The sequence below is a fragment of the Vombatus ursinus genome, unplaced genomic scaffold, assembly GCF_900497805.2.
Source record: "Vombatus ursinus unplaced genomic scaffold, bare-nosed wombat genome assembly UNPS02014817.1, whole genome shotgun sequence".
Classification (NCBI taxonomy): Eukaryota; Metazoa; Chordata; class Mammalia; order Diprotodontia; family Vombatidae; genus Vombatus; species Vombatus ursinus.
In genome coordinates this window covers 15,004,356-15,030,838 of record NW_020954595.1, presented here as the reverse complement: position 1 = coordinate 15,030,838, position 26,483 = coordinate 15,004,356, and the positions used below count along the sequence as shown (strand labels likewise).

At 48.0% G+C, this 26,483-nt stretch overlaps 1 protein-coding gene across 12 annotated transcripts in view; it reads right to left on the bottom strand.

Annotated features, from left to right (window-relative positions):
* Positions 1-26,483, bottom strand: part of CLASP2 (cytoplasmic linker associated protein 2) — a 141,467-nt gene that overhangs the window by 46,209 nt on the left and 68,775 nt on the right. For 9 of the 12 annotated variants that reach the window (XM_027835789.1, XM_027835792.1, XM_027835790.1 and 6 more), the window contains 10 exons: positions 10,432-10,524; positions 8,525-8,670; positions 7,504-7,639; positions 6,810-6,880; positions 6,362-6,421; positions 5,665-5,742; positions 5,155-5,322; positions 4,039-4,094; positions 3,709-3,888; positions 1,085-1,102 (listed from right to left, as the gene is read on the bottom strand). In XM_027835789.1, coding sequence (XP_027691590.1) covers positions 1,085-1,102; positions 3,709-3,888; positions 4,039-4,094; positions 5,155-5,322; positions 5,665-5,742; positions 6,362-6,421; positions 6,810-6,880; positions 7,504-7,639; positions 8,525-8,670; positions 10,432-10,524 — 1,006 coding nt within the window. The remainder of the gene's footprint in view (positions 1-1,084; positions 1,103-3,708; positions 3,889-4,038; positions 4,095-5,154; positions 5,323-5,664; positions 5,743-6,361; positions 6,422-6,809; positions 6,881-7,503; positions 7,640-8,524; positions 8,671-10,431; positions 10,525-26,483) is intronic. The other 3 variants (XM_027835791.1, XM_027835795.1, XM_027835799.1) reach the window with 1 other exon arrangement.

Sequence of the window (26,483 nt, the reverse complement as noted above, 5' to 3'; positions counted from 1 at the left end):
CTGACGCCAGCAGGCCACCACCTTTCTCTTCCTGTAGGACAGGGCCTGGACGAGGCCAGAGACTCCCTCGCTAGCGGGCACGCCCGTGCCTGGGTTTGGGCTGTATTTGAGTGTTACGGGCCACGTTTCTGACTTGGACCAGATGTCACAAGCCCCAGGGAGAGAATGTTGGCAGGGACCGGCCAATCTCCTTTTTTCTACAGCCACTGGGAAGCCCCATTGCCCCGGCCAGAAACCAGGGCCCGGCAATCTGCGGCTGGGGGACAGAAACATGGGGTGCCCCTGGCTGGTGCAGGACACTGGGAAATTGGGAGAAAAGAAACATGTGGAACTAAGAGGTGGAGGGGAGAACATGAGAGCAAAAAGCAACAGGCCAGAGGAAAGGGCCAACTCATAGGCCGGAGGCCGACCCCGTGACCCAACACCGGCGGTCTCCAGATTCCCAGCCTGTCGATAACGTACTTGACAAGCAGGACAGGCTGGGCCCCGACCGAGTAGGAGAACTGGCAGAGATGCTGCCTAGGGACCATCAATCCAGCTCAATCCTGACATGCCCAGTGCCTGGACCAGACCAGGGGGACTCAAGCCCTTGGGGAGCGGCTGTTCCGATGCCGACTGGAGGCCCCCTCTAAACTGAACCACCTAGGGGTGCTTCTGAGCCTCAATGAGAGCATCACAGACAGCAGTCCATGGTCCCCCAAAGCAAAGGCAGGTTTACGTGAAAAATAAAAGTAAAGCGTTAAGCATTTTATTGGAAAAGCTATGATTCCATCCACCTACTTTTATACTCGATGTGGTTAAACATGTAAAACGATGCTTGAGCAGCCAATGGTTGCCTGGGATTCAAATGAAAATCACAAGCAAAGTGATGGCCCCTCCCCTGGGAAACCCCATCCCCCCATATGCACGTGCACACACACACACACACACACACACACACACACGTACCCACAAAACAAGCGGAAAAGCCAATGAGGCATTAGTATGAAACCTCTGAGAGATGGTCTTAGTTTGCTTTTAAGGTGAATGGAAACATTATGGTCAAGGGTTCTCTATGCTATCAAAGAGGAGGTGCAATTCTTACCATCTTCAGAAGCTGTCCCTAAACAGGAAAAATAAAATAACAATGACATTTCAACCAATTCTACAGTGCATGAGTTCAACACCTTTGAGAGAGATGTCATATTTGGGGAAAAAACGGACAGTCCTCCCGGGCCATTCAGGAACCGTCAGGGCCGAGAGGGGCCAGCCTCTCACTGTCCTAAGTGAGCCCGGCCATAGACAAGGAAGCCTGGCAACGGGGGACTTCCATGTCTCAGACTGCTTCGTTTCAAATGGCAACAAAAGCCAAAAAGGTTCTGGGAGCAGATGTTAACTCCGATCCCAGAAGTGGCCTCCCTTGCCAACCATAGTGAGGGGGTGGGGGTGGGCACTCACAGTGCGGTCTCCTCTCCCGCCTCCCCCTGGCCAGAGCAGGGACCCTCAGACGTGGCCGAGGACCGCCCTGGTTTCCTGGTCTTTGAGCACGGGGCTCTGACCAGCTCAGGCTCAACTCCCCAAGGTGTGACCGAGGGTGTATCATGACCCTACTACTACGACCCCGCTACAGCAGGCAAGGCAGTCTGATATTAGAAGGCCCTCGTTCAAATTAAAGGGACGTTGAGAAACCAAAGGATTCCTCACTTGGGACTAGAAAATAAAAAGGACCCTAAAAGCCAGCCAAGAGTCATCAGGGATGCATTCATGGGGGTTGTGCCACTTTCCTGAATTTCAGACTTCGAGTCAAGTTAGAAATGAGCGCAACAACCCATTTTCAAAAAAGCAGCAATGCAGCCTGGGCAGGGAGAGGCCGCCTGTCATTCCTGAACTCACAAAGCCCCTGAATTTACAGAGGACAAGCCATCGGCTGCCCAAGGCTGAGGAACCTGGGAATTCACAGAGTGGGCAGCACGGGGCTGGTGCCTCGGCCAACCTGGGCCTCCGAGGGAGGAGGACCAGACGTCCTCCAACGTCCTTCCAAGCCTGACTTCCACACCAGTCGGCCTCACTTGACCTTTCCCAAGAACACATGCTTTTTTTACATGATGTCTGACACAGGAGCGGTGGCAGGGCCAGGGCCAGCAGAGCCCAATGTGGGCAAGGAGAGATCTCTTCTCCCGACCCAGGAGGGCCAGAGGATCATCCCAGAATGGGGAGAGGCGGGGACAGAAAGCAGCAAGCACCATTTCTCTGAGTGCTCACAAAGACACGGGGCTGTTGGGTTCGAGGGTCAAACAGAAGAAAGTGCTTACCGTCCATCCTGTCTGATGTGTCCTCTTTGGCAAACAGGAAAGCAAAGGACAAAGGAGAGCTCAGTGGTTAGGGGGAAGGCATGAGATGCCCATCAGACCTTTTCCTCCCAGATGCCTCTCCTGCACTGGTCGGGGTTAAGGCCTGCAGACCTACTGGGCGAAGAACCTCTGGACCTGCAGCAAGGCTGCAGACAGCAGCAGCAGAGGAGCGTCTGGGAGGGGATGGGAACAAGTCCTGCGACGCTCACATGCTCTCTGTCTCTGTGGGTCTCTCCCTGTCTCTGTGTCTCTCTCTCTCTCTGTGTCTCTCCCTGTCCCTGTGTATCTCTGCCTCTGCATGTCTCTCCCTGTGTGTCTCTTTGTCTCTGTGTATCTGTCTCTGTGTCTCTTTCTCTATCTCTGTGTCTCTGCCTGTCTCTGTCTCTATCTCTGTGTCTCTGTGTTTGTCTCTATATCTCTCTCTCTGTGTCTCTCTCCCCGTCTCTGTGTGTGTGTGTGTGTGTCTCTCTCTCTCTGTGTCTCTAAGGCCTCAGGGGCTTCTTCCCCATCTTCTATTCTAAGCCCCTTCCCCTTGGCCTGGGGCTGATGCGCACCGGTGGAACATCAACGTCTTCTCCAAGATGGCGCTCTCTATCCAGGAGGTCTGCAAACCTTAAGCCCATGGCCTCTAACTTTGAGAAGAAAGGACTTTTCCCGGTTTACAACGGCACACTACGTAAAATTCCAAGGTAGAACAGTTCAAATGAACAAATTTGAGGGAGGAAAATTGTTTTTAAGTTACCTGTGGTTTAGCGGCGAGTTCATTGTGAACAAATGAAATTGACAACACATGCCCCTCGTTAGCCATCACAACTGCACTCACGCGTGCACGCACGTGAACACACATCAACATGGGAGGTCCCATCGCTCAACAGACTCTCCCAAGGAGGGGACTCCCTGACAGGCGAGGAAAGGGAAGCCGAGCGGTGTCGGCCAAAGGAGGAGAGCAGGGACGAGGTCTCCGCAACAGGGCTGGGGGCCTGGGACGAGCGGGCCTGTGAGCTCCAGAAAAAGGAAACTGGACAAGTACAGAAAAAGTCAGAAAATGGAGGGACTGTCTGAGTGCTGAGCATGTTGTGTGTTCCTGAAGCTCCAGCTCTGGAAATGCTCCTGCCATGAAACGCTTCTGACTCTCACCCCCAGTTTGCGCCGGCGGCAGCGGCGGACACCATCTTGGCTTCGGAGCCCAAGGGCAGCGAAGGAGGCAGTGGGGGCCAAGAGTAGGGACTTCATAACCAAACTAGCTCCTTGTGCCTCCCTGATACAGACAAACATAAACTAGATGCTGAAGACAAAGCCTGGGGACGAATGACCGGAGTGGGCTTTGTAAAACCCAACCCAACCCAACACACTCGCTCACACTCGCTCTCTCTCTCACCTAGAGAAGCGTAAGACCCAGGAGTGAGGGTACCAGGGCCAAGGCGCCCGCTGCCGCCGCCACCCGCCTGCCCAGCAACATGGCGGGCCTTGGCCCCTGCAGCAGTATTCACATCGATGTCACTGTGGGACCGCTGAAGACTTCCAGGACTGCCCGTCGTTTTACCGCTACTGGAAGACACTGGTGGAAAAAGAACAAAGCCGTGCGATAACTGGCAGGGGAAGTGGGGAGTGCACATTAAACCCACCTCCAATCAGCAACGAAAATGGAGATGGTGCACTGGCCAAGATGAAGCCCATCCTGCGCCACTCCCACGCCACGTGGTCTCACCTCTCCCAGGGCCGGCCGAGGCGCTCCCCGCAGACCATTTGGAGGAGAATGGGCGGCTGAAAGAGAGAAAGCGCGTCTGTCACTCACGGGCAGGAAGATGCCAGGCTCTCCCCCAGGACAGATGCACTCACAGAGATAACTTTGCAAAAGCGCAGTGTAAGCGGGTCCGACATAACATAAGCGGGATCTGGGATTCTCTGGCAAGGAGCCCCCAAACTCTGGTTAGGACTCCAAGAGAGACAGGCCCTTCCCTCGAGATCTCCCATGCACAGATGCCAGATGGGTGCTTATGAGGCTCAAAGGGCGGCTTCCATGCTGCTCAGCTCCCACGGGGGCAGCTTTGGGGAGGGGGCACGCAGAGGCCCTGCCCCTCCCCCTCACCCCTGGCATGGGCGTGGCTACCACATGGGCTTGCTCCTTCTCCATGAGCCCCCTTCATCAGGAGGGATGCACCTCGTCATGGAGGCATGAGCCCTGATTCAACCTTGGCATCTCACCCTGATCCCGGCACCTTCCTCCCCCTGCTGCCCATGCCTTAGGACCCCCTAAACCTCTTCCATCCCGCCTTCCCTACCAAACTTCCGGAAGAGGGCCGTCTACACCTGCTGGTGCCCCCCAGAGACCCAGAGAGCGAGTCAGGGGATGAGAGGAATGAGGGCTTCTAGAAGAAGGACGACAAGCGCCAATGAAGGGCCTGGGGGGATGTCCTGCACCTACTGACCAGAGCAGCCAGGGCCCAGGGGCTGTGTTCCTGAGCCATACTGCGTGACCCCTGCACACCAGGGAGCCCCTTGGTGGGCTCAAGCTGTGGCAGACTGCCTTGTCGGACCCCATGCGCAGTGCCTAGTGCCCCCCTGCAAAGCACCCCATGGTCCTAGCATACAGTGCCCACAGCGCCTGGGCTCCCCCCACCACAGCACCCACGGCCCCCACACACAGCACCTAGGGCCCCCGTTCCCCACACAGTGCCCACAGCGCCTGGGGCCCCCACATGCAGCGGCCCATAGCACCCAGCGGCCCCCTCCCCCAGCACAGTGCCTGGGCTCCCACCCCCACCCCCTGAGCACAGCACCCGCAGTGCCAGGCTCACTTGCCCAGCTCGCCTCCCACACTCACTTGAGGCTCTCCTGGGAGCTGGAGGACGATCGGTCTGAGGGAGGGAGGGACGCGGCGCTGCCCGAGTTCTTGAGGTACGTCTGGAGGCTGCGCTGATAGGAAGGTTCCAGGGAATTATACAAGGTCTCAGCTTCGCCAGGAAAGTGGTTTCTGAGGCCCATGTACGTCCTGGGAGGACCGAGAGCACAACGGTCACTGGGAGGGCTGCACCTCCCCCAAAACTTCCCAGTTCAAGGCTCTATTTGAAAGAGAGGAGAGCCTGGAAACTGGCAGGCCGCCCCCTCCCCAAGTAGAGGCATCGATCGGCAGACAAGGAAAAGGAAGCCGTGATGCGGAACCATTTCCCGTTCTCCACCCAAGGCACCCGGGCAGCCCCTCCTGGGGGGCACACAGAGACCACGGGACGGAGCAGAAAAGGACCAGGGTTGGACACGTTCAGACACAGGACAAGAGACCCCAGACCCCAGGGGCACGAGGCGGGGTCCCCAGCCAAGAACAAGAAAACCTCACTTTCTGGCCTCTACTCTGGCCTCGGCGTCCGCATCATGAATCCCCTTCTTAATTGTCTCAACCAACACGGCCGCGTGTCTGAAAGACAAACAGCCCTCGGGGCTCAGAGGGACATCATACTGTGCGTGCGCCACGGCCCCACTGGGTGACCCCTCACGTTAGGGACCCCCGGCCCCAAAGTAAAAAGCGAGGGGGCCTCGTCATGGCCCGAGGGACTGGCCACATGTTAATGGGAATGGCCCCTGCATGGAGGAGCTTTGGCCACCAAGCCCAGAGCATGATGCCTGGTTCTGGACATCACTAGCTGTGGGGCCCTGGGCAGGCCGCCTCACCGCTACCTGCTTCAGTTTCCCCAACTGTAGAAAGAGCCCCATGAGATATTTATAAAAGCGCTCAGTGTGGCACCAGCTCCCAGATGGATGGGGCAGACGAGACGCACAACAAATAAGACACAGACCGGGGAGCGGGACGGTTGTCTCCCAGGGGGGTCCTGACCTGGGAACAGAAGGGGGCAGGGAGAGTGGGCCGGCGTGGATTTGGGGGAGGGAGCGCCGAGGGAAACCCCACGGCGCCCACCGCTCTGGGGGCTTCTCGCCCTCCTCACTCTGATTCATGTGAAGGGGAGGAGGAGAGTGAACCACCCCCGAGTACCATCACCCCCCCGACCCTGAGGCAGAGCGGGGGCTGCCCCACATACCTTTCCAAGGAATGGGTCTGCCACTCTTGCAAGAGGAGGTCCAAAAACTCAAAGGAACGCCTGGAAAGGAGAGGACCCAGAGGCGTGAATACAAATGGGCTGGCCCAGAGAAGGCCGGTAGTGTGCATGTGTGCAGGGTGTGTGTGTGTGCCCACATGGGTGGGTGTGTGCGCACTGTGCATGTGTATGTGCACGTGTGTACACATGTGTGAGTGTGTGTGTGCACCGTGCGGGTGTATGTGCGCACGTGTGGGTGTGTGCAACATGTACGGGTGTTTGCGTGCACTTGTGGGTGAGTGTGCACCGAGCGGGTACATGCATGCACGGGGATGTGGCTGTGGGCTCCCATTCTACCAAGGACACGCTCTGGCAGGGCCAGAGGAGGATGGAGCTGCTCCCCTCCCCCCTCGCCTCCCCGCCAGCCTCAAAGGCCCCTCCGCGCACTCACCTCCTCACCGCCACAGACTTGGAGGAACAGTTGCTGGTTATCAGCGGGATGAGCCGCGGCACATGCGTGTGCTGAAACACAGAAATGGTGCCTCAACACGTGTGGGCACGGGATCAGGCCCGGTAAGTGGCGCAGTCAGTCCTGCCGACCACCTCTCCCCGCCCGCGCCAGCGGCCCGGCATGCTGCTATGGTTACTGTTCAGTCATTTCAGTCATGTCTGACTCCCCCTGACCACTTCCGGGGTTTTCTAGACAGATACTGCACTGGCATGCCATTTCCTTCTGCAGCTCATTTGACAGAGAAGGAAACTGAGGAAGGCAAGGTGAAGTGACTTGCCCAGGGTCACACAGCTAGTTAGTGTCAGAGGCTGGATTTGAACTCAGGAAGAGGAGTCTTCCTGACTCCAGGTCTGGCGCACAGTAGGTGCTTAACGTTTCCTGCCTGGATGTAACTGGTGTGGCCAGGGGCCAAGGCAAGGAGGGAGGTGCTGGCACTGCCAGCGCGGGCACATGCTGGGCACAGAACAAGCGGGCAGGGAGGAAGGGAAGGAGGAAGAGGAGAGGAGAGGCGCCTGCTGAGTCCCAAGGCCTGCCACGGGTCTGTGGCGAGCTGTCCCTCCTCGTCAGCCCCTCCTCCCGGCTCTCCCCGCGCAACCTGCCTGCCCTGCCCCGAGCATGGGCAAAAAGCGCGTACCCGGATGATGAAACGGATAGCCGCGCAGCCAGACGTGGCCATGACCTTAGCGCTGTTGGGGACCAGGTTAAAAAGGGTAGGCACGATGGCTTCGGCGCCATGGTCAAACTTGTTGCCCAAGACCGTGGAGAGATGCCTGCGGCGAGAGGAGAAAAGTGGGACGTGTGCAGTCAGGACGCGGGTGTGCCCACACATGGAGAGAAATGCTGGGAGAGTGTCTCTGGGCAGGGCTGACGGTTTCCATGAGCACTTAGTGAGCGCTGACTGTGTGCTGCCCCCTCCCCCAGGAACACGCCAAGCCCCTCCAGCACCTGTCATTTTCCCCTTGGCCACCTTTGCTGACTGCTTTATGCTGTGTTTCTCGAGTGGTCGCAGCGACCGGGGGCACCCCGACTTCTCCCCCGGGGAGACCGCCCGCCAAAATGCTTGGAGAATCTGCCAGCTGAGGCCCGCTCCGGCCCCACTGCACCTATCTGGACTTTTGACAGCCCACGGTAGCTTGTGGGCTGGAGAGGTAACTTCATGACCTATGACCTACATCCAGGCACATCGCAGCAATGACATGAAAACAGACCGAGGCAAACAGAGGTGAGCTGGGGGGCGAGTGGCACAGGGAGGGGCCAGGGGCTCTTCTAAAATAAGCGAATATATCTTTGAGGCACCCACTGTGCGCCAGGCCACGGTCCCGAGGCCACCAGGGGCAGCAGGGTGCCCCTTCCCTACAGCGGCACCCGCGGAGGCAGAGGGCCAAAGGATGCCCAGTAGCCCAGGCCAAAGGGAGCGTACATATCACAGTGCCCGGCCAACGCGACATGAGGCTGGAGGGAACACCACGGGGCACGGAGGGCAGGGCCTGGAGGGCAGGGGGAAGATGCAGTGGGGCTCCCTCTCACACTCCCTGTGTGCCCCCAAGAGGACGCAGACGGGTGACCACCGGGAGCTGATGGCTGGCCCCAGTCTGGAGTCGGAAGCCCAGGAGCAATGACAGGGCCGGGGGGAGGGGCTGGGGGCTGACACTCACGCCACAGTGATGCAGGCCTCGCGTACCACCTGGGACCGCAGATCCTTGGCGGAAAGCTTCAGGGCGCCGTCCAACAGGCGCAAATGCTGGAAGAAGCAGTCGTACTGGGCCGCACCAGCCAGCAACAGGGACCTGACTTTCTTGAGCTGCAATGGAAAGAGGAACATGAAAGCAGAGCCCCTTGGCACGGCCTGGATGAGAGGACCACGGCACCCCCAACCCCACCCCCATCCCCAGAGAGAAACCCTGGCCGGGTGCGGAATTGCATGGTCTGCTGGCGGGGCCAGCCAGCCGCCCCGAGGAAAAGCTCACTGCGCAGACCGCAGACTGTTGCACTGGAGCGCCATGGGCGCTGTTTGGACTCCCCTCAGTGCTGTCTCCCCTGCAGCCTGCAGAAGGAAGGGAGCCACAACCAGGGCCCAGGACCCTCTCACCGGCAAAGGCTGACCAAAGCAGGGCTGCCTGACCGCCATGGCTGGGCGGGCGGACAGGGAGAAAGCAGCGAGTCCTGAGAAAAGCAGAGAACAACAGCAGAATTCACGGTGTTTAAACAGCAGCAATGCCCACGTTCTGCTTGATAACCTGCCAATACCACGGCGTCTTCTCTGGATGAGGGCTCACGGCGCCCACTGCGCCTTCAGGGGAGGGCTCGCCAGCGCCTTCAGGGGAGGACTCATTGGGTGCCCGCCTCCGCCTCTCTTCCGGGCGTGAAATGGGCTTTCTCAATACGGATCCCCTAAATGTTTCTCTAAGTTATCACCTACTGTCTTGAATGGTTAAATTCCAAAAGCTGAAAGCGCCGGCGCCATGATTTCAGCCATGTGCTTGATGTGCATGATGCAGCCTAGTGCTGGAAGTCACGGTCTCCACTTGGGGATATTCGCCTTCTATCTTCAGGCTCACAGGAGTGGTTGATATTGAGGCTGGCCACTTATGAACGAGGGGATTCTGTCTTCAAGAGGATGCACCATCTGGGGACCATTTCCTCTGCCCTGGACACAGGCAACTGCCCAGCATCTGTGGGCAGCGCCTCTCAACATGGGACTGGAACCAGATTAAAATCCAATTGGAAAATGTTTAACAAACTAAAGGAAGTGTGGTCCCCCAGCGCCCAGGCCCTCTCCAGTCCAGGCTCCACGTCGGGCCCTGCTGTGGCGCTACCCTGCTCTGTGGCTGCCCCCCCCAGCGCCCCGAACCTTCCCCAGCTGTCTCCCCCATTAGAGGGGGAGCCCCTAGAGAGTAGGGCCTGGGTTTTCCAGAACGCTCCCCATCTATTCCTTCTCTACTTATTTCTAAGAATCAGACACCCAGAGTCCAAGCGTCCCGTCTCTGCTGCCAGTTCTCATTCCACTTGCCACCCCCTTGTACGTTCTCAACTCTTCCACTGGCTGTCTCCACGCGTGTTTTCCAGGTCATCCCCAGGACTCCTTCACCTGTTTTGGCATCTTCTGTTACTAGCTTGAACACATACATTCCTCAGAGGCCTTCCCTTTCAGATGAGGAGATGGAGGCCCAGGAAGGGAGCCCCCCCCAGCCTCGGCCTCCACTGCAATCTCTGGATGGTCGGGGCAAGATGCCAGCATGGAGCCGGTGGGCTCCGGCCTGCGGTCTGTGGAGGCCGGGACTTCTGCCCAGTCGCTTTGCTTCCACTGATGAGGCCGGTCTGGAGTGGGTGAGAGGAGACCCAGGCCCAGGGCATCCCAGGGATAAGGCTGAGCGAGGCCCATCTCCTCCGGCAAAATCACCCAAGGAGCGATGACATGTACTCACTGACTCTGATAAGCGTGCCGACCAGGGAGGCGAGCCGTGGCGGCCCGTGTCCCCTACCGTTTCCACATAAAACAACAGGAAAAGCGAGCGCCCGAGGAAGGCAAAATAAAAGAGGCGGAGGCTGACAGAACACTTACCGCATTTGCGCGCTGGTCCCAATCATGCTTGTCGTCAGATAAAATTTCCCTGATTTTATTCAACGTTTCTTCAAGTTCACGACTAGAATATATCTAAAAATAAGAACCACAGTGACAACTATTCAGGCGTCTGTCCTAACAGAAGTCAGCATCGCTGGGGGGTTTCCTGGCCTTCGCTGCAATCGCCCCCTGGTCACCGAGTCCCCAGCCGGCCATCCCACTGCACTCTGGACACTCACACCCCACCCCCACTCGCCACGCTCTCTTCATGGGCCTGTGGTCACCTTCCATTCAAAAGGAAGCTCTTGGGGGCAGGGACGGTCTTTTCTGGCATTTCTAGGCTGAGTACATAGTTGCATACCAAGAATCAATAAATGCTCAATACAGGTATCACCAAAGTACAGGAAATGTGGGATGGCATCTTTGTCATCACCAGAGACACTGTCTCAAGAGGTCAGCTTTGTAAAGTGCGCATGAGCATAGCGCCTGGCACACAGTAGGGGCTTAATGCTCCCCCCCTCTCTTCTTCCCTCTTCTGCTCCCTCCCTCCTTTCCTTCTTCCCTCCCTCTTTCCTTCCTCCCTCCCTCTTTCCTTCCTCCTTCCCTCTCCTCCCTCTTCCCTTCCTTCCTTCTCAGCTCTGGTGAGCAGGGACTGTCTTACACTTTCTGATGCAAGCTCCCAACACTTAGCACAGTGTTTCTGATGCAGGAAGGGCTTAATAAATGCTTTATTCATTCATTCTTGGAAGAAGACTGCATTATTTTTCAAACAAAAGGGAAGCATTTTCTAGAGTTTCAGAAAAAAAAAGGGGGGAGGGCAGTTTTTCCACTCAAAAAGAGTCAAGCTTTGCTCAATCTTAAGCAAACCATGTCTACAGAAAATTCTTTGAGTTGTTCCTCCAGAGAACCCACCACTAGGTAAAGCTGTGGAAACAAAATGCATTTGCAAGAAAGTTCCAAAGAAGGTCTCCATGAGATTTCAGAATCCCTACCCAGGACAACACATCAGATTTTAAAGCATATAAAACATTCATGAATGCCAGTTAAAATTTTATGTCTCACCAGCCCTCAGCAGCATAGTCTCCAGCACACAGTAAGTGCTTAATAAAGGCTTGCTAACTACTGCCCCTCAACTGTAGAGTTTGCTGGGGTGAGAAAGGAGTAAGGAAATGGAGGTTACAGGGAGCACCTGGGGTTCTGTGAATGGGGAGACTGATGCGTGCCACAGTCTGACTGCCTAGAGGAGGAGGATGCACCCAAGTGGGCAGAGACCCACCGGCAGCTGCCCCCCAGGGACTAGAGAGAAAGGGACACCTTCAAGAGAGATTGTGAGGGTAGAAATCACAAGACCTGCATCGTGCCAGGCATCATGGGAAGCACAATGTCCCTGCCTTTCAGGAGCCTGCCATGGATCAGGCTGACAACTTACACGAGACAGCTGGGAACTGTTGCAGGGGCATGGCGGTGGCAAAGCCCAAATGGAGGTACTCCAATCTGAGGGAATGGCCCTGGCATGGGGAGACTGAGGAGGCCTGGGCTCCCGGCCACGTGACAAGCGCAGGATCCGAGGGGCAGGCCAGTAAAAAATGAAGATGAGATGTAGGTGAGCAGAGCGAGCGAGAAGCTGAGGACGGCTCTGATGGCGGGATACCGGGGAGCCAAAAAGAAGCGAGGGGTCTGGGGGAAGGGCACGGTGAGCTTGGGATGCCTCCAGGCAGCTGACTGTTGATGTCCAAGGTGAAGGTGCAAGGCAGGGGGTTGGGCCCAACAATGTCAGTGCTGGGAATGGATGACACCACAGATCCCAGAGCAGACGGGGAGAGATGGGACAGCCCCGCCGTAGCGGGCACAACAAAGTCAGAGAGGACGCTGAGCAGACTCGGCGAGGAAGAAAGGTCAGACAGGCTCTCCATGTCGCTGTCAACAGGACACCCCAGAGTCTTGTCCTACACAGGAGAGGCCTTTGCCTTTCTCCCACCCCGTGGGACAGCGGGTCTGGCGTCTCCATTCTAATGCACACGACACCTAGAGCATTCTGTATCGATAACAACAGGACAAGGGACGAGAAAGGGTTCCATGAGGCACGTGCCTTGTCTGCAAGGGTGGAGGATGCAGGGAGGTCACTGCCTTCGTTCCCTGTCCAGGGTGCATCCCCCAACCGTGTCAAAAACGCACACGATCCCTGCAAAGATGCAGCAGCAGGACGAGCTGAGATAACAACCAAGTTCTTGTGAAGGCACACGCTCCCTGTGAGTGGGCGCGAGTTCAGTGGAGGCCACGCCACAGACCCCTTTGGCGACGCAGCAGAAACCGAAGGCTGCCTTCTGGGAGGGATGCTTTAAAGCGATAAGATGTAATATAGACCATTTCAAAGGAAGCCAATTAGAGTGAAATACAGTTATCAAAATATTTCAAAATAACATTTCATCTTTTTTGCTAATTACGTGTAAAAACAATTAACATAATTGTTTAAAATTTTGAGTTCCAAATTCTCTCCCTCCTTGAGACAGTATGCAATTCGCCCAAAGTTATACTTGTGCAATCACGCAAAACATATTTTCACATTTGTCAAGTTGTGAAAAAGACAGACTGAAAAAAAAAAGCATGAAAAAAGGATCAAGTGAAAAAAAGTCTGCTTCCATCAGCATTCAGACTCCACCGGTGCTTTCTCTGGAGATGGAGAGCATTTTTCATCCTAAGTCCTTCAGAACCGTCTTGGATCACTGTGTCACTGAGGACAGCTAAGTCATTTGCGTCTGATCACTGTAGAATATCGCTGTTACTGCGCACAATGCTGTCCTGGTCCTGCTCGCTTCACTCTTCATCGATTCACCTAAGTTGTTCCAGGGTTTTCTGAAATCCACCTGCTCGTCATTTCTTCTAACACAACAGTATTCCATTACATTCACACACCACAACTTGTTCAGCGACTCCCCAATTGTTCCAATTCTTTGTCACCACAAAAAGAGTTGCTATAAATATTTTGGCATAAATAGGTACTTTTTTCTTTAAAAAAAAATCTCTTTGTGAGACAGACCTACTAGTGGTATTGCTGGGTCAAAGGGTATGCAGTGTGATATCCCTTTGGGCACAGTTCCAAACTGCTTTCCACAATGGCAGGATTGGTTCACAACTTCACCAACAGTACATCAGTGTCCCAATTTTCCCACATCTCCAACATTTATCATTTTCCCTTGCTGTCATGTTAGCCAATCTGATAAGCGTGAGGGGGTACCTCTAAGTTGTTTAAATTTGCGTTTTTCTCATCAACAGTGATTTAAAGCATTTTCTGTATGACTATAGATAGCTTTGATTTCTTTGTCCAAAAACTGCCTGTTTATATTCTTTGACTATCAATTGGGGAATGACTTGTATTCTTCTATTATTTTGGCAATGGGGCCTTTGTTAAAGACACTTGCTGTAAAAATTGTTACCCAACTTTGTTTTCCTTCTAATTTTGGGTGCATTTGTTTTATTAGTGAAAACCCTTTTTAATTTAATACAATCAAAGTTATCCATTTTACCTCTCATAATGCTGTCTCTTGTTTGGTCATAAACTCTTCCCATCTCCATAGATCTAACAGGTAAACTATTCCATGCTCTCCTAATCTGCTTATGGTATCAGCCTTTATGTCTAAATCATGTACCCATTTTGACCTTATCTTGGCATATGGTATAAGATGTTGGTCTACACCTAAATTCTGCTATACCGTTCTCCAGTTTTCCCAGCAGTTTTCGTCAAATAGTGAGTTCTTGTCCCAAAAGCTGGGATCTTTGGGTTTATCAAACATCAGATTACTATGATCATTTATTTACTACTGTGTCTTGTGTACCTAATCAGTTCCACTGATCGACCACTCTATTTCTTAGCCAGTACCAGACTGCTTTGATGATTACCGCTTTATAATACAGTCTGGTTTGGCTAGGTTACCTTCCTTCACTTTTTCCCCCCATTAATTCCCCTGATATTCTTCACCTTTTGCTCTTACAAATCAATTGTATTATTTTTTTCTACATCTATCAAATAATTTTTTGATAGTCTGATTGGGATGGCATTGAATAAGTAAATTAGTTCAGATAGAATTGTCGTTTTTATTATATTGGCTCAGACTACCCCTGAGCAATTGATAGTTTTTTAACCGTTTAGATCTGACTTTATGTATGAAAAGTATTTTGTAACTGTTCATACATAGTTCCTGGGTTTATTTTGGCAAGTATTTTATATTAGCTACAGTTATTTTAAATGGAATTTCTTTCTATCTCTTACTGCTGGACTTTGTTGGTAAAATATAGAAATGCAGATGATTTGTGTGGGTCTATTTTATATTATTTCATTTTTATTTATATTATTTCAACTAGTTTTTTAGTTGATTGTCTATGTATACCATCATATTATCTGCAGTGATGATTTTGTTTCCTCATTGTCTAATTTTTTTTCATTTCCTTTTTCTTCTCTTACTATTGCTAGCATTTCTAGTACAATATTGAATAATAGTGGTGATAATGGGCAACTCTGCTTCACCCCTTAACTTCTTGCTTATCCTCATTACAGATAATATTTGCTGATGGTTTGAGATATGCGCTACTTATCATTTTAAGGAAAGCTCCCTTTATTCTTATGTTCTCTGGTGTTTTGTAATTTTATTTTACACTTAAATACAAAACGAGAAAAGAAAAAAAATTGTCTTGTACCCAGCAGACCATAAGAGAGGATTCAATACAAAACAATAAATTTCCATTTCAAGAAAACCTATAGAACAAATCCTATGTGTTGTTTTCAAAGCTGCCCAGCTTTCCTTTGCTTCCACGCTGGTTTTCATTTGCTCTCTGCTACGCATGTTTTACTTTATTTCCCCCTCCCCCCACCCTAAGGAAGGCTATGATCCAGCATGGACATATAAGCATATACATAGCTACCTATAAACAGACATTACATACACACACACACATACACGTGTGTGTGACTACACTCTGCTTACTCCCTCCTATCATCTGTTTCTCTTGAGTGGCTGGCATTGTCCTTCACGAGCCCAAGTCTTTCTGTGTTTTCCTACATTGGCCTGCTCGTCATTTCCTTTGCCACAGCAGGACTCCTTTCTGGATTCAAAGAGCACCCTCCTTCACAGGACCTCTGAGGTCAATTCAGGCATTTGGAATCGTCAGAATGCCGTGGCTGCTCCAAGTCGTTCTAAAAACGTTCTTAAGCGATACCGCTGTCGGCGCATTCAGTGTTCTCTTGGTTCTGCTCATTTCGCTCGTCATGATTTCATGGCCGTCTCTCCATGTTCTTCTAAAATCACTGAGCTCACCATTTCTTCAAGCAGAGTCGTACTCCATCATGAACATACACCACAATTTGTTTAGCCACTCCCCAACTGGTGAGCATCCCCGCCATTTCCAATTCTTTGCCGCCACAAAAATATTTTAGAGCATGTAGGTTCTTTTCTATTTTCCCTAATCCTCTTGGGAAACAGACCTAATAGTGGTATGGCTGGGTCAAAGGGTAAAGGCAGTTTAATAACTCTTTGGGCATAATTCCAAATCCAAACCTCTCTCCAAAATGGTTGGATCAGCTCCAAAAATGAGTTGAAGTCCCAATTTTTCCACATCCCCTCCAACATCTGTCACTTTCCCCTTCTATCATTTTAGCCAATCTGATAGGTGTAATATAGTATTTCAAGGTTGTTTTAATTGGCATTTCTCTTATTAATAATGACTTGGAGTATTTTTTTCATGACTATAAATTGTTTCAATTTCTTCACTGAAGATCTTCATCGGAGAACTCTGATCACTTATCAATTGGGGAACGATTTGCATTCTTATATATTTGACAAAATTCTTTATATATTTGAGATATGAGACCTTTATCTGAGGAACTATCTATAAAATTTCCCCCCCAGTTTTCTGCTTTCCTTCTGATCTTGGCTACATTTCTTTTATTTGTACAAAAACTTTTTAATTCAATGATATCAAAATTATCCATTTTACATCTCACAACACTCTTTATCGATTGTTTGTTCAAAAATTGTTTACTTATCCAAAAGTCTGATAGGTAATATGTTCTATGTTCTTCAAATGTTCTTGTAGTATCTCCATTTATATTTTGGTAAATGAGTAAGATATTGGTCTATCCCCAATTTCTGCCAGACTGCTTTCCAGCTTTCCTAGCAATTTTTACCAAATAATGAATTCTCACCCCTAAAACTTAATTCTTTATACTTATCAAATACCAGGTAACTATATTCATTTGCTGCTGTAGAACGTACATCTACTCTGTTCCACTGATCTATCTTTCTATTTCTTAGCCAGTACCACATAGTTTTGATAATTACTTTCTTTTAAGATCTGGTGCTGCTAAAGCACCTTCCTTTACATTTTTTTTCCAATTAGTTCTCTTAATATTCTTGATCTTTTATTTTTCCAAATGAATTTCATTTTTTCTAGGTCTATAAAATAACTTTTTGGTAATTTAACTGGGATGGCATTGAATATATAATTTTTGGGAAAACTGTCATTTTCATTACATTGGCCCTGCCAATCTATGAACATTTAATATTTGTCCATTTATTAAAATCTGATGTTATTTGTATGCAAAGTTTTTTATGGTTTTGTTCATATAGATCCTGGGTTTGTTTTGGCAGGTGTATCCCCAGGTATTTTATATTGTCTAGAGTTATTTTAAATGGGGTATCTCTAGCTATCTCTTCCTGCTAAACTCTGTTGGTAATAGGAATGCTGATGATTTATGTGGGTCTACTTTATATCCTGCTACTTTGCTGAAATTATTTCAATTAACTTTCTAGTTGAGTCTTCAGGATTTTCCAAATATATCACCTGCAAAAAGAAAAAGTTTTATAACTTAATTCCCTATTTTGATTCCTTCGATTTCTTTTTCTTCTCTTACTGTTACTGATAGGATTTCCAATATAATATTGAATAACAATGGTGCCAGTGAGCATCCTTGTTTCACACCTGCTCTTACTAGGAAAGCTTCTAGTTTATCCCCATTACAAATGATGCTTGCTAGTGGTTTTAGGTAAATAGGAAAAGTCCATGTATGCCTGTATTTTCAAGTCTTTTTAATAAAAAATAGGCATTTAGTGTTATACTTTATCAAATGCTTTTTCTGCATTTATTGATATTAGATGACTTTTGCTACTTTCATTATTGATATAATCATTTTCCTTATGTTAAGCAATCCCTGTCTTCCTGGCATGAATCCTGCTTGATCATATTGTATAATCTTTGTAATATATTGTTGTAATCTTTAAGCTAGTATTTTATTTACGACTTTTGCATCCATATTCATTAATGAAATTGTCCTATCATTTTTTCTCTGTTTTTACTTTTCCTGGTTCAGGTATCAGTATCATATTTGTTTCATGAAAGGAGTTTGGTAGGACTCCTTCTTTGCCTATTATTCCAAACAATTTATTTAATATTAGAGTTAGTTAATCTTTAAATCACTGATAAAATTCACTTATAAATCTGTCTGGTCCTGGTGCTTTTCTTAGGAAGCTCATTTATGGACTGTTCAAAGTCCTTTTCTAAATTATATTTATTTAGATATTGTATTTCCTCTTCTGCTAATCTGGGCAGTTTGTATTTTTGTAAATATTCTTCCATTTCACTTAAATTGTTAAATTTATTGGCATATAATTGGGCAAAATAACTCCTTATAATTACTTTGATTTCTTTAGTGGTATATTCACCCTTTTCATTTTTAATACTAGTAATTTGGTTTTTTTTGAAATCATATTAATCAATGGCTTTACCAATTTCATTGATTTTTTTATAATACCAACTTTATTTATGAATTCAATGGTTTTTCTTCCACTTGATTTTACTAATTCCACTTTTAATTTTTAGAATTTCCAATTTAGTGTTTGAGGACTTCTAATGGGTTCTTTTTCTAATTTTTTTTTTTAAAACTACACACCTAGTTCATTGGTCTTTCTCTTTTTTTTTACTGATATAAGCACTCAAGAGACATAAATTTTCCTCTGATTACTGCTTTCCCTGTATCGTTGTGATATGTCATTTCATTAGTCATTTTCATTAATGAAATAACTGATTGTTTATATTATTGGTTCTTTAACCCATACATTAAGATTAGGTTGTTTAGTCTCCAATTAGTTTCCTATGTTTCCATGGTTCCTTATTAAACATAACTTTTATTGAATTGTGGTCTGTAAAGGAAGCATTTAATATTTCTCCTTTTAGCTATAAAATTTTTGTGCCCTAATATATGGTCAATCCTTGTAAAGGTACCATGTACTACTGAGCAAGAGGTGTCTTCCTTTCTATTTCCATTTAGTTCTCTCTATATATCATATCTAGCTAATCTAAAATTCTGTTCACTTCATTAACTTCTTTTTTATTTATTTTTCGTTTAGAATTGTCTAGTCTGAGAGGGGAAGATTAAAGGCCTCCACTATTATAGTACTATTTCTACCTGTTAATTCATTAAACTTTTCTCTAAAAAATTTAGATGCTATGATATTTAGTGCATATAAGTTTAGTATTTAGTATTGATACTGCTTCATTATCTATGGTGCATTTTATCATAATGTTGCCTCTCTACTTAACTCTTTTAAATATATTTTAGCTTTGACTTTGTCTGTCATCATGATGCTACCCCTGCATTTTTGCATTGGCTGAGGCATATTACATTCTGCTCCAGCCCTTTATTTTAATTGTGTGTCTCTATCATTTTTAAATGTGTTTCTTGTAAGCAGCATGTTGTCAGAATCTGATTTTTAATCCATTCTGCTGTATGGGCAAATTCATCCCATTCACATTAAAAATTATAATTATTATTTGTATATTTGCCTCACTATTATCCTTCTCAGCCTCTCTTTTTACCCTATCCCTCCTGTAGTTTACTTATCACTCCCTTCCCTATTCCACACTCTTTTAAAAGAATGTGTCTATTATCCTTTCCCCTTGCCCTCCGTTTCCTTGTTCTACCCACTCCTCTTAGGGGTTTTTAACAGGAATATGTGCTGTATTTTGTCAAAAGCTTCTCCTGCATCCACTAAGATAATCATATCATTTCTGTTGGTTTTGTGATTGATATGGTCAGTTATACTATCATAGTTTTCCTAAGGCTGAACCAGCCCTGCATTTCCGGTATAAATCCAAACTGGTCATAGTGTATAATCCTTCTGATATATTTCTGTGATCTCCTTGCTATTATTTTTATTTAAAATTTCTGCATCAATATTCATTAGGGAAGGGGCTGCTAGGTATCACAGTGGATAGAGCATGGGCCCTGGAGTCAAGAGGGCCTGAATTCAAATCTGGCCTCAGACACTTGACACTAGTTGTGTGACCCTGGGCAAGTCACTTAACTCTGACTGCCTTGCCAAAAAAAAAATTCATAAGGGAAATTAGTCTACAGTTTTTGTTCTGTTTTCACTGTTCCTGGCTTAGGTATCAGTACCACATTTGTGTCATAAACGGAATTTGGAAGGACTCACTCTTCACCTATTTTTTCTTTTTTTCCAAAGAGTTTATACAGTACTCAAATTGTTTTTTAAATGTCTGGTAGAATTCACTTGTGAATCCATTTGGTCCCAGGGATGTTTTTTTAGGGAGTTCACTAATAACTTATTTAATTACTTTTTCTAAGATGTATTTATTTAGGTATTCTATTTCATCTTCTGTTAATCTAGACAATTTATATTTTTACAAATATTCATCCATTTCACTTTGATTCTCAAATTTACTGGCACATAAGTGGGCAAAACAGTTCCTAATAATTCCTTTAATTTCTTCTTCATAGGTGGTAAAATACTGGTAATCTGGTTTTCTTTTTTTCAAATTAAATTAACCAATGGTTTATCTATTTTATTGTTGCTTTGTTATAAAACCAGATCCTAGTATTATTTATTAGTAGTTCAATTTTCTTACTTTCAATTTTATTAATCTCATCTTGGGTTTTCAGGATTTCCAATTTGGTGTTGAATTGGGGGTTTTAAATGTGCTCTTTTTCTAGTTTTTTAAAGTTCATCCCATTTCATTGATGTGCTCTTTCTCTATTTTATTAACATAAACATTTAGAAACATAAAATTTACCTTAAGTACTGCTTTGGTTGCATCCCATAAATTTGGGTATACTGTCTTACAGATGTCATTCTCTTTAATGAAATTATTGATTTTTTCTATGATTTGTTCTTTGACTCACTCATTCTTTAGGATTACATTTAGTTTCCAATTGATTTTTAATCTTTCTATGGCCTTTTATTGAACGTAATTTTTATTGCATTATGACCTGAAAAGGATGCATTTACTATTTCTGCATTTGATCATGAGGTTTTTATACATGGTCAGTCTTTCTGTAGTTGCCATGCACTGCTGAGAAAAAGGTATATTTTTTCTATCCCCATTCAATTTTCACCAGAGGTCCATTATATCTAACTTTTCTAAAATTCCATTCATTCCTTTAACTTTTCTTTTTTTTTTTTTGGTTAGATTTATCTACTTTTGACAGCAGAAAGTTGAAGTCCCCCCTTAGTATAGTTTTACTATCTATTTCCTCCTGTAACTCATTTAACTTCTTTAAAAAATAGCTGCTATAATATTCGGGGCATTTATGTTTAATATTGATATTGCTTCATTGTCTATGGCACCTTTTAGCAAGATGTAGTTTCCTTCCTTATTTCTTTTAGATCTAATTTTGCTTTTGCTTTGTCTGAGATCAGGATTGCTAGCGCCCCCCCCCCTTTTTTTTTAGCTTCAGCTGAAGCATAATAGATTCTGCTCCAGCCCCTTACCTTTTCTCTGGGTGTGTCTCTAGGCTTCAAATATGTAGGATTCTGGTTTTTAATTCACTCTGCTACTCACTTCCATTTTGTGGGTGAGTCCATCCCATTCACAGTTATGATTACTGTGTTATTTCCCTCCATCCTATTTTTCCCTCTTTATCCTCTCTCTCTCCCCCATTCCTCTTCACAAGTGTTTTGCTTCTGACCACCCCTTACCCCAGTTCGTCCTCGTACTTCCCTACAGGGTAAAATAGATTTCTGTACCCAACTGAGTGTGTATGATAGTTCCTCCTTCAGCCAGTTCTAATGAGAGTAAGGTTCAAGCACTGCCCATCCCTGCTATCGTCTGGAATAGCTCTTTCATGCCTCTTTTATGTGAGATAAGTTATCCCATTTTACTTCTTCATTCCCTCTTCTCCCAGTATAATTCTCTTTCTCATCCTTTAATTTTGTTTTGGGGCTTTTTTTTTATATCATCCCATCAAAGTCAACTTATGTCTACACCCTCTAAGTATACTCCTTCTAACCGCCCTAATGGTAACAACATTCTTAAGAGTTACAGGTATCACCTTCCCATGTAGGGATATAAAGTTTAATCTTATTGAATCCCTTATATTTTTCTCTTTCTTGTTTACTCTTTCATGCTTCTCTTGAGTCTTGTATTTGAAAGTCAGATTTTCTATTCAACTCTGGTATTTTCATCAGGAATGCTTCAAAGTCCCCTATTTCGGGGACAGCTAAGTGGCACAGTGGATAGAGATCCGGCCTTGGAGTCAGGTGGACCCAAGTTCAAATCTGGCCTCAGAGAGCAGACACTTACTAGCTGTGTGACCCTGGGCAAGTCACTTCACCCCAGCTGCCTCACCAAAAAGACAAAAAAAAAGTTGCCTATTTCACTGAATATCCATTTTATCCCCTCAAGGATTTTATTCAGTTTTGCTGGGAAAATGATTCTTGGTTATAATCCTAGCTCCTTTGCTCTCTGGATAATCATATTCCAAGTTGCCTGATCCTTTAATGTAGAAGCTGCTAAATCCTGGGTAATTCTGACTGTGGCTCCCTGATATTTGAATTGTTTCTTTCTACATGCCTGCAGTATTTTCTCCTTGACCTGGGAGCTCTGGAGTTTGGCTATAATATTCCTGGGAGTTTTAATTTTGGATCTCTTTCAGGAGATGATCAGTGAATTCTTACCATTTCTATTTTACCCTCTGGTTCCAGGACATCCAGTTTTCCTACGTAATTTCCTGAAATACGATGTGTAGGCTATTTTTTTTTTTAACATGGTTTTCAGGTAATCCAATAATTTTTAAATCACCTCTCCTGGATCTATTTTCCAGGTCAGTTATTTTTCCAATGAAATATTTCACATTTTCTTCTATTTATTTAGTTTTTTTACTTTTTTTTGTTTTGTTATATTGTTTCTTGATGTCCTATCGAGTCCTTGGCTTCCACTTGCCCAATCCTAATTTTTAAGAAATTATTTTCTTCACTGAGTTTTTGTACCTCCTTTTCCCATTGGCAAATTCTATTTTTTGAAGGAGTTTTCTTCTGTGCATTTTTGTACATTCCCCCCACCCAGTTTTTTGGTGCTTCCTTTACCAAACTATTGACTCTGTTTTCATGATTCTCTTGCATCGCTCTCCTTTCTTTTGCCAATTTTTCTTCTACCTCTTTTGATTTTTTAAATCCTTTCTAGGAGTTCTTTGCTGGCCTGAGACCAGTTTACACTCTTCTCTGAGGCTCTGCATGTAGGCATTTTGACGTCGTCGTCCTCTGCTGAGTTTGTGTTTTGCTCTTCCCTGCCACCACAGTATTCTATGGTCAGTACTCTATTCTTTGTTTTTGCTTGTTTTTCTATCCTATTTTGTGACTTTTAAAGATGGGCGCTGCTTCTGGGGTGGAGGGAGCGCTGTCCCGGGCTTCTTGTGTCAGGAGTGCTGGGCCTCGCACACAGCTGACCTGCTCCACTGGGGAGCTGGCTTCCTGCACAGAGGCCATAGGGCCTGCCGTACCAAGACTAAGCGCCTGTCTCACTGTGGTGCAGCCGGCTGCTGGCTTTCCCGGATGCCACCTGCACTGGACTGCACACCCCTTCTACTCAGGTGAGACAGACATTTCCTGCCAAGCTGAGGAACACTGCTTCACCCCAATCTTCTTTTGGCTCCGTTGCTCCAGAATGTTTTGTGGTGTTCTTTCACAGTTGTCTGGAGGCGAATTTGGGAGAGTTCAGCTGGGCTGCTACCTCACTCTGCCATCTTCCTGACTATTTTTGTTGAAAAATAGTTTTCTTCAACAAGTTAATGGACCTCAGGCTAGGGGCCTTTACTGTTCTCTGGATGTACCTCCTTCCTGTTTGTAAGGGGATTAGGCTAACTGATTTAAGCCTCACCCCATTTAAAATGAGATCACTAATCACTCAAGAAATTTAACCAAATGTAGGAAAAAAAACCAACCCCTGAAAACAGTCTCATGTCCAGATGATGACACAGAGTTGCCTGGACATGCCACAGGCCTTAGGACGGACAAAGACAGCCACAGAGAACGGGAAGGGAAGAGCAGAGACGGTGTGGTCAAACTCAACAATGTGTGCCTAGTTTTGAATGGGCAGCCTTTAGGAAACGTCTCTGAATGGCCAAGCACAAGTCTTTGCCCAGAGAGGTCACCTGGCTACCCAACATGCAACTGCACATTCCCCAAAGCACGGATGTGGAAACACGCCCAGGAAATGAGAAGCACATGACGGGCAGGAACACGTCGCCCTGAAGGAATTACGCAGGTCACAGGACACGGGTGAAGGACAATGGAGAGGGAGTCACGGTTCCCACGGCCACCATCTTCCCTCCCCCCCACCACGGTAGGTGGACCTTGGCACTGTCCAGAGCAATCTGCAGAGCCGCCATCTTTCAAATACTTCCCTGGATTCTACCATCCCGCTTATTCATCCATCTGCTCACGGCCCCATCCCCCTGCCTCCCACCTTCTAACTCCTCCTTCCACTCACAGCCTCACCCTTTTGAGGGGCTCCCTCCCTCCAGGAATCCCGTGTGAGGCCTTCCAGTGTGGCCACAACCTCCCTCTTAAGGATCTCCCCTCCCCCTTCTCACTGGTCCGCCTCCGACACGCCACGCCAGAGAGTGGGGGTCACCCTGTCCCCTCCTCCCCCAGGGCGTCTCATCTACTCGGTGATCTCTAGTCCTCACCAAGGCCTGAATGGACGCTGGAGGCAGAGGGTTATTTACTCCTTCCCAGCCCTTCTTGGTTGAAAGCCCTCATGAATGGCGGCCAATGCTGCTTCTGGCCACCACTCTCTTACCTGCTCTTCCCATCCGAACGCCGGCAATGGCCTACTCTCGATTCTGGCCACACTCCTCGCAGGAATCACCTTTGTGTGTCCGTGGAGCACCAGGGCACAAGAGGCCAGTGAGCCACCAGCCCCATCGCCCCACGCCCAGAGTCAGCGGCTGCCACGCAGCATCTCTTCTCCTGACACTCGCTGATGGTTTCTCGTCCGCCAGGACCTACACATTCAAAGCTCCCTATGCTCCAGAAAGAACCCCATGTCTTGTTAATTTTCAAATGAAACCTGTCTTCAAACTTTAATGCGCTATATCCCTGTTCCTGTCGGAACAGCATGCATTTAGATAACACCTACTGTGTGCCAGGCACCGTGCTAAAAGCTTTATAATTAAGATTCCATCAGGGGCTCGCAGGAATGCCCATTTGACAGATGAGGAAACTGAAGCAGATAGTGCTGAAGGGACTTGCCCAGGGTCACCCACTACTAATTTGAGGCCCATGCTCTGTGCTGCGCCTTAACTCCTCCAACTTTACCATTTTTTACAGGAGAGAGCACTATTTGGCTGTGGCAGAAAAACAAACATGGTATGCTGAAAAGGCAGGGTTGCACAGGGGTTAGAGCTTCACTTGGAGTCAGAAGAGCTGGAAACCTGAGCCTCAGTTTCCCCTTCCATAGAATGGGTTTTATAGTGCCACACTCACAAGGTGAGTTTACAAATTACACTCCAAGGCACTACCTAAAGTGCCCTTCCTGTTACTTCCTAGGGGATACAGATCTGTCATCTCCCTGGTCAAACACAGCGGCCCTCCCTCCACTGGTTACACTCTAAGAAAGTTTCCTCAGTGCACAGAGAGGCCGATCAAGCCACCTGCCCCGGGTGACCCAGCCCTTCCTGGCGCTAAGTGGTCAGAGTCCAGAGCCAGGTCTACCCACTCTGCCACACTGCCCCTCCAGCCTCTGGAAAAGGAGAGCTCCTCCCCCAGCTTGTCCGGCTGCTGATGCTGTGGGAGCGGCTGGGACCAACAGCGTGGGGGAGATGGCCGTGTGCCTGACCCCTCAGCATTGATTCCCCGCCCCCAGCCTCTGTCCCCTTCAGTATCTTTCCAGGAGCTCGCTGCGTGTCCCCACCCCACGTTCAATCTCTGATTTCCTCCCAATTCCTTCCTCCCCAGGAACACTCCAGAGACAGGGAAGCACAAAGATCAGCCCATCACTGGTTACTTTCCATTAAACAAGTGTCTTGGAGAAGAAAATGTCCCTGTGGGATGCTTCTCTCACTTCATAAGAACAAAAAGGCAAATTTCAGAATCCAAAGCCTTGTCTACAAGCTGGTGGTGGGTCTCCAGGGAGGTGCAGAGACCCACCTGCCAGAGCCTATAGTGTTGGGGGGAGACACAAGGGGGTAAAGAGGGACACGATTTAGTTTTGAGGCTAGACCTGGGATTTAGTCGGGAGAGGAAAAAGCCGGCGAGGCAGAGGAGCGCCTGGCCTGAGACTCAGGCTGGCAGGACGGTGCTGGTTCTGGGGCACACAGCTGTTCCGGCCCCGACAAGGCTGGCCTTCTGTCCCCCACCCCACGGGGCCACCTCAGGTCACTCACTGCAATCACGGCTGTCTCATGGGAACGCTATGACTCAACACATATCAATACAGAAGAGAGTTAACGGGACAGAAAGGATGAGGGGCAGAAGAGGCGACGGAGAAAGCTCATCCCTGAATGGGAAGCCATCAGAGAAGGGTTCGGATTTGCAGAGAATCCGCAGTACGGAACAGAAGATGAGCAAAGCCATGGGGGCAGGGGACCGGAGGGGCTGGTGACGTGTGCGGACACAAGGCACTGCACGTGAGAGTGGCTGCGGCGGGAGGCACTGAGGCCAAAGCTAGGGACTCTGCTCTGGACTGGGGGTCGGCTCCTGAGAAGAGAAGCAAGCCCCAGCGCGTGGCTGTGCTGACGTGGGCTCTGGGGCCCACGGGTCACACAC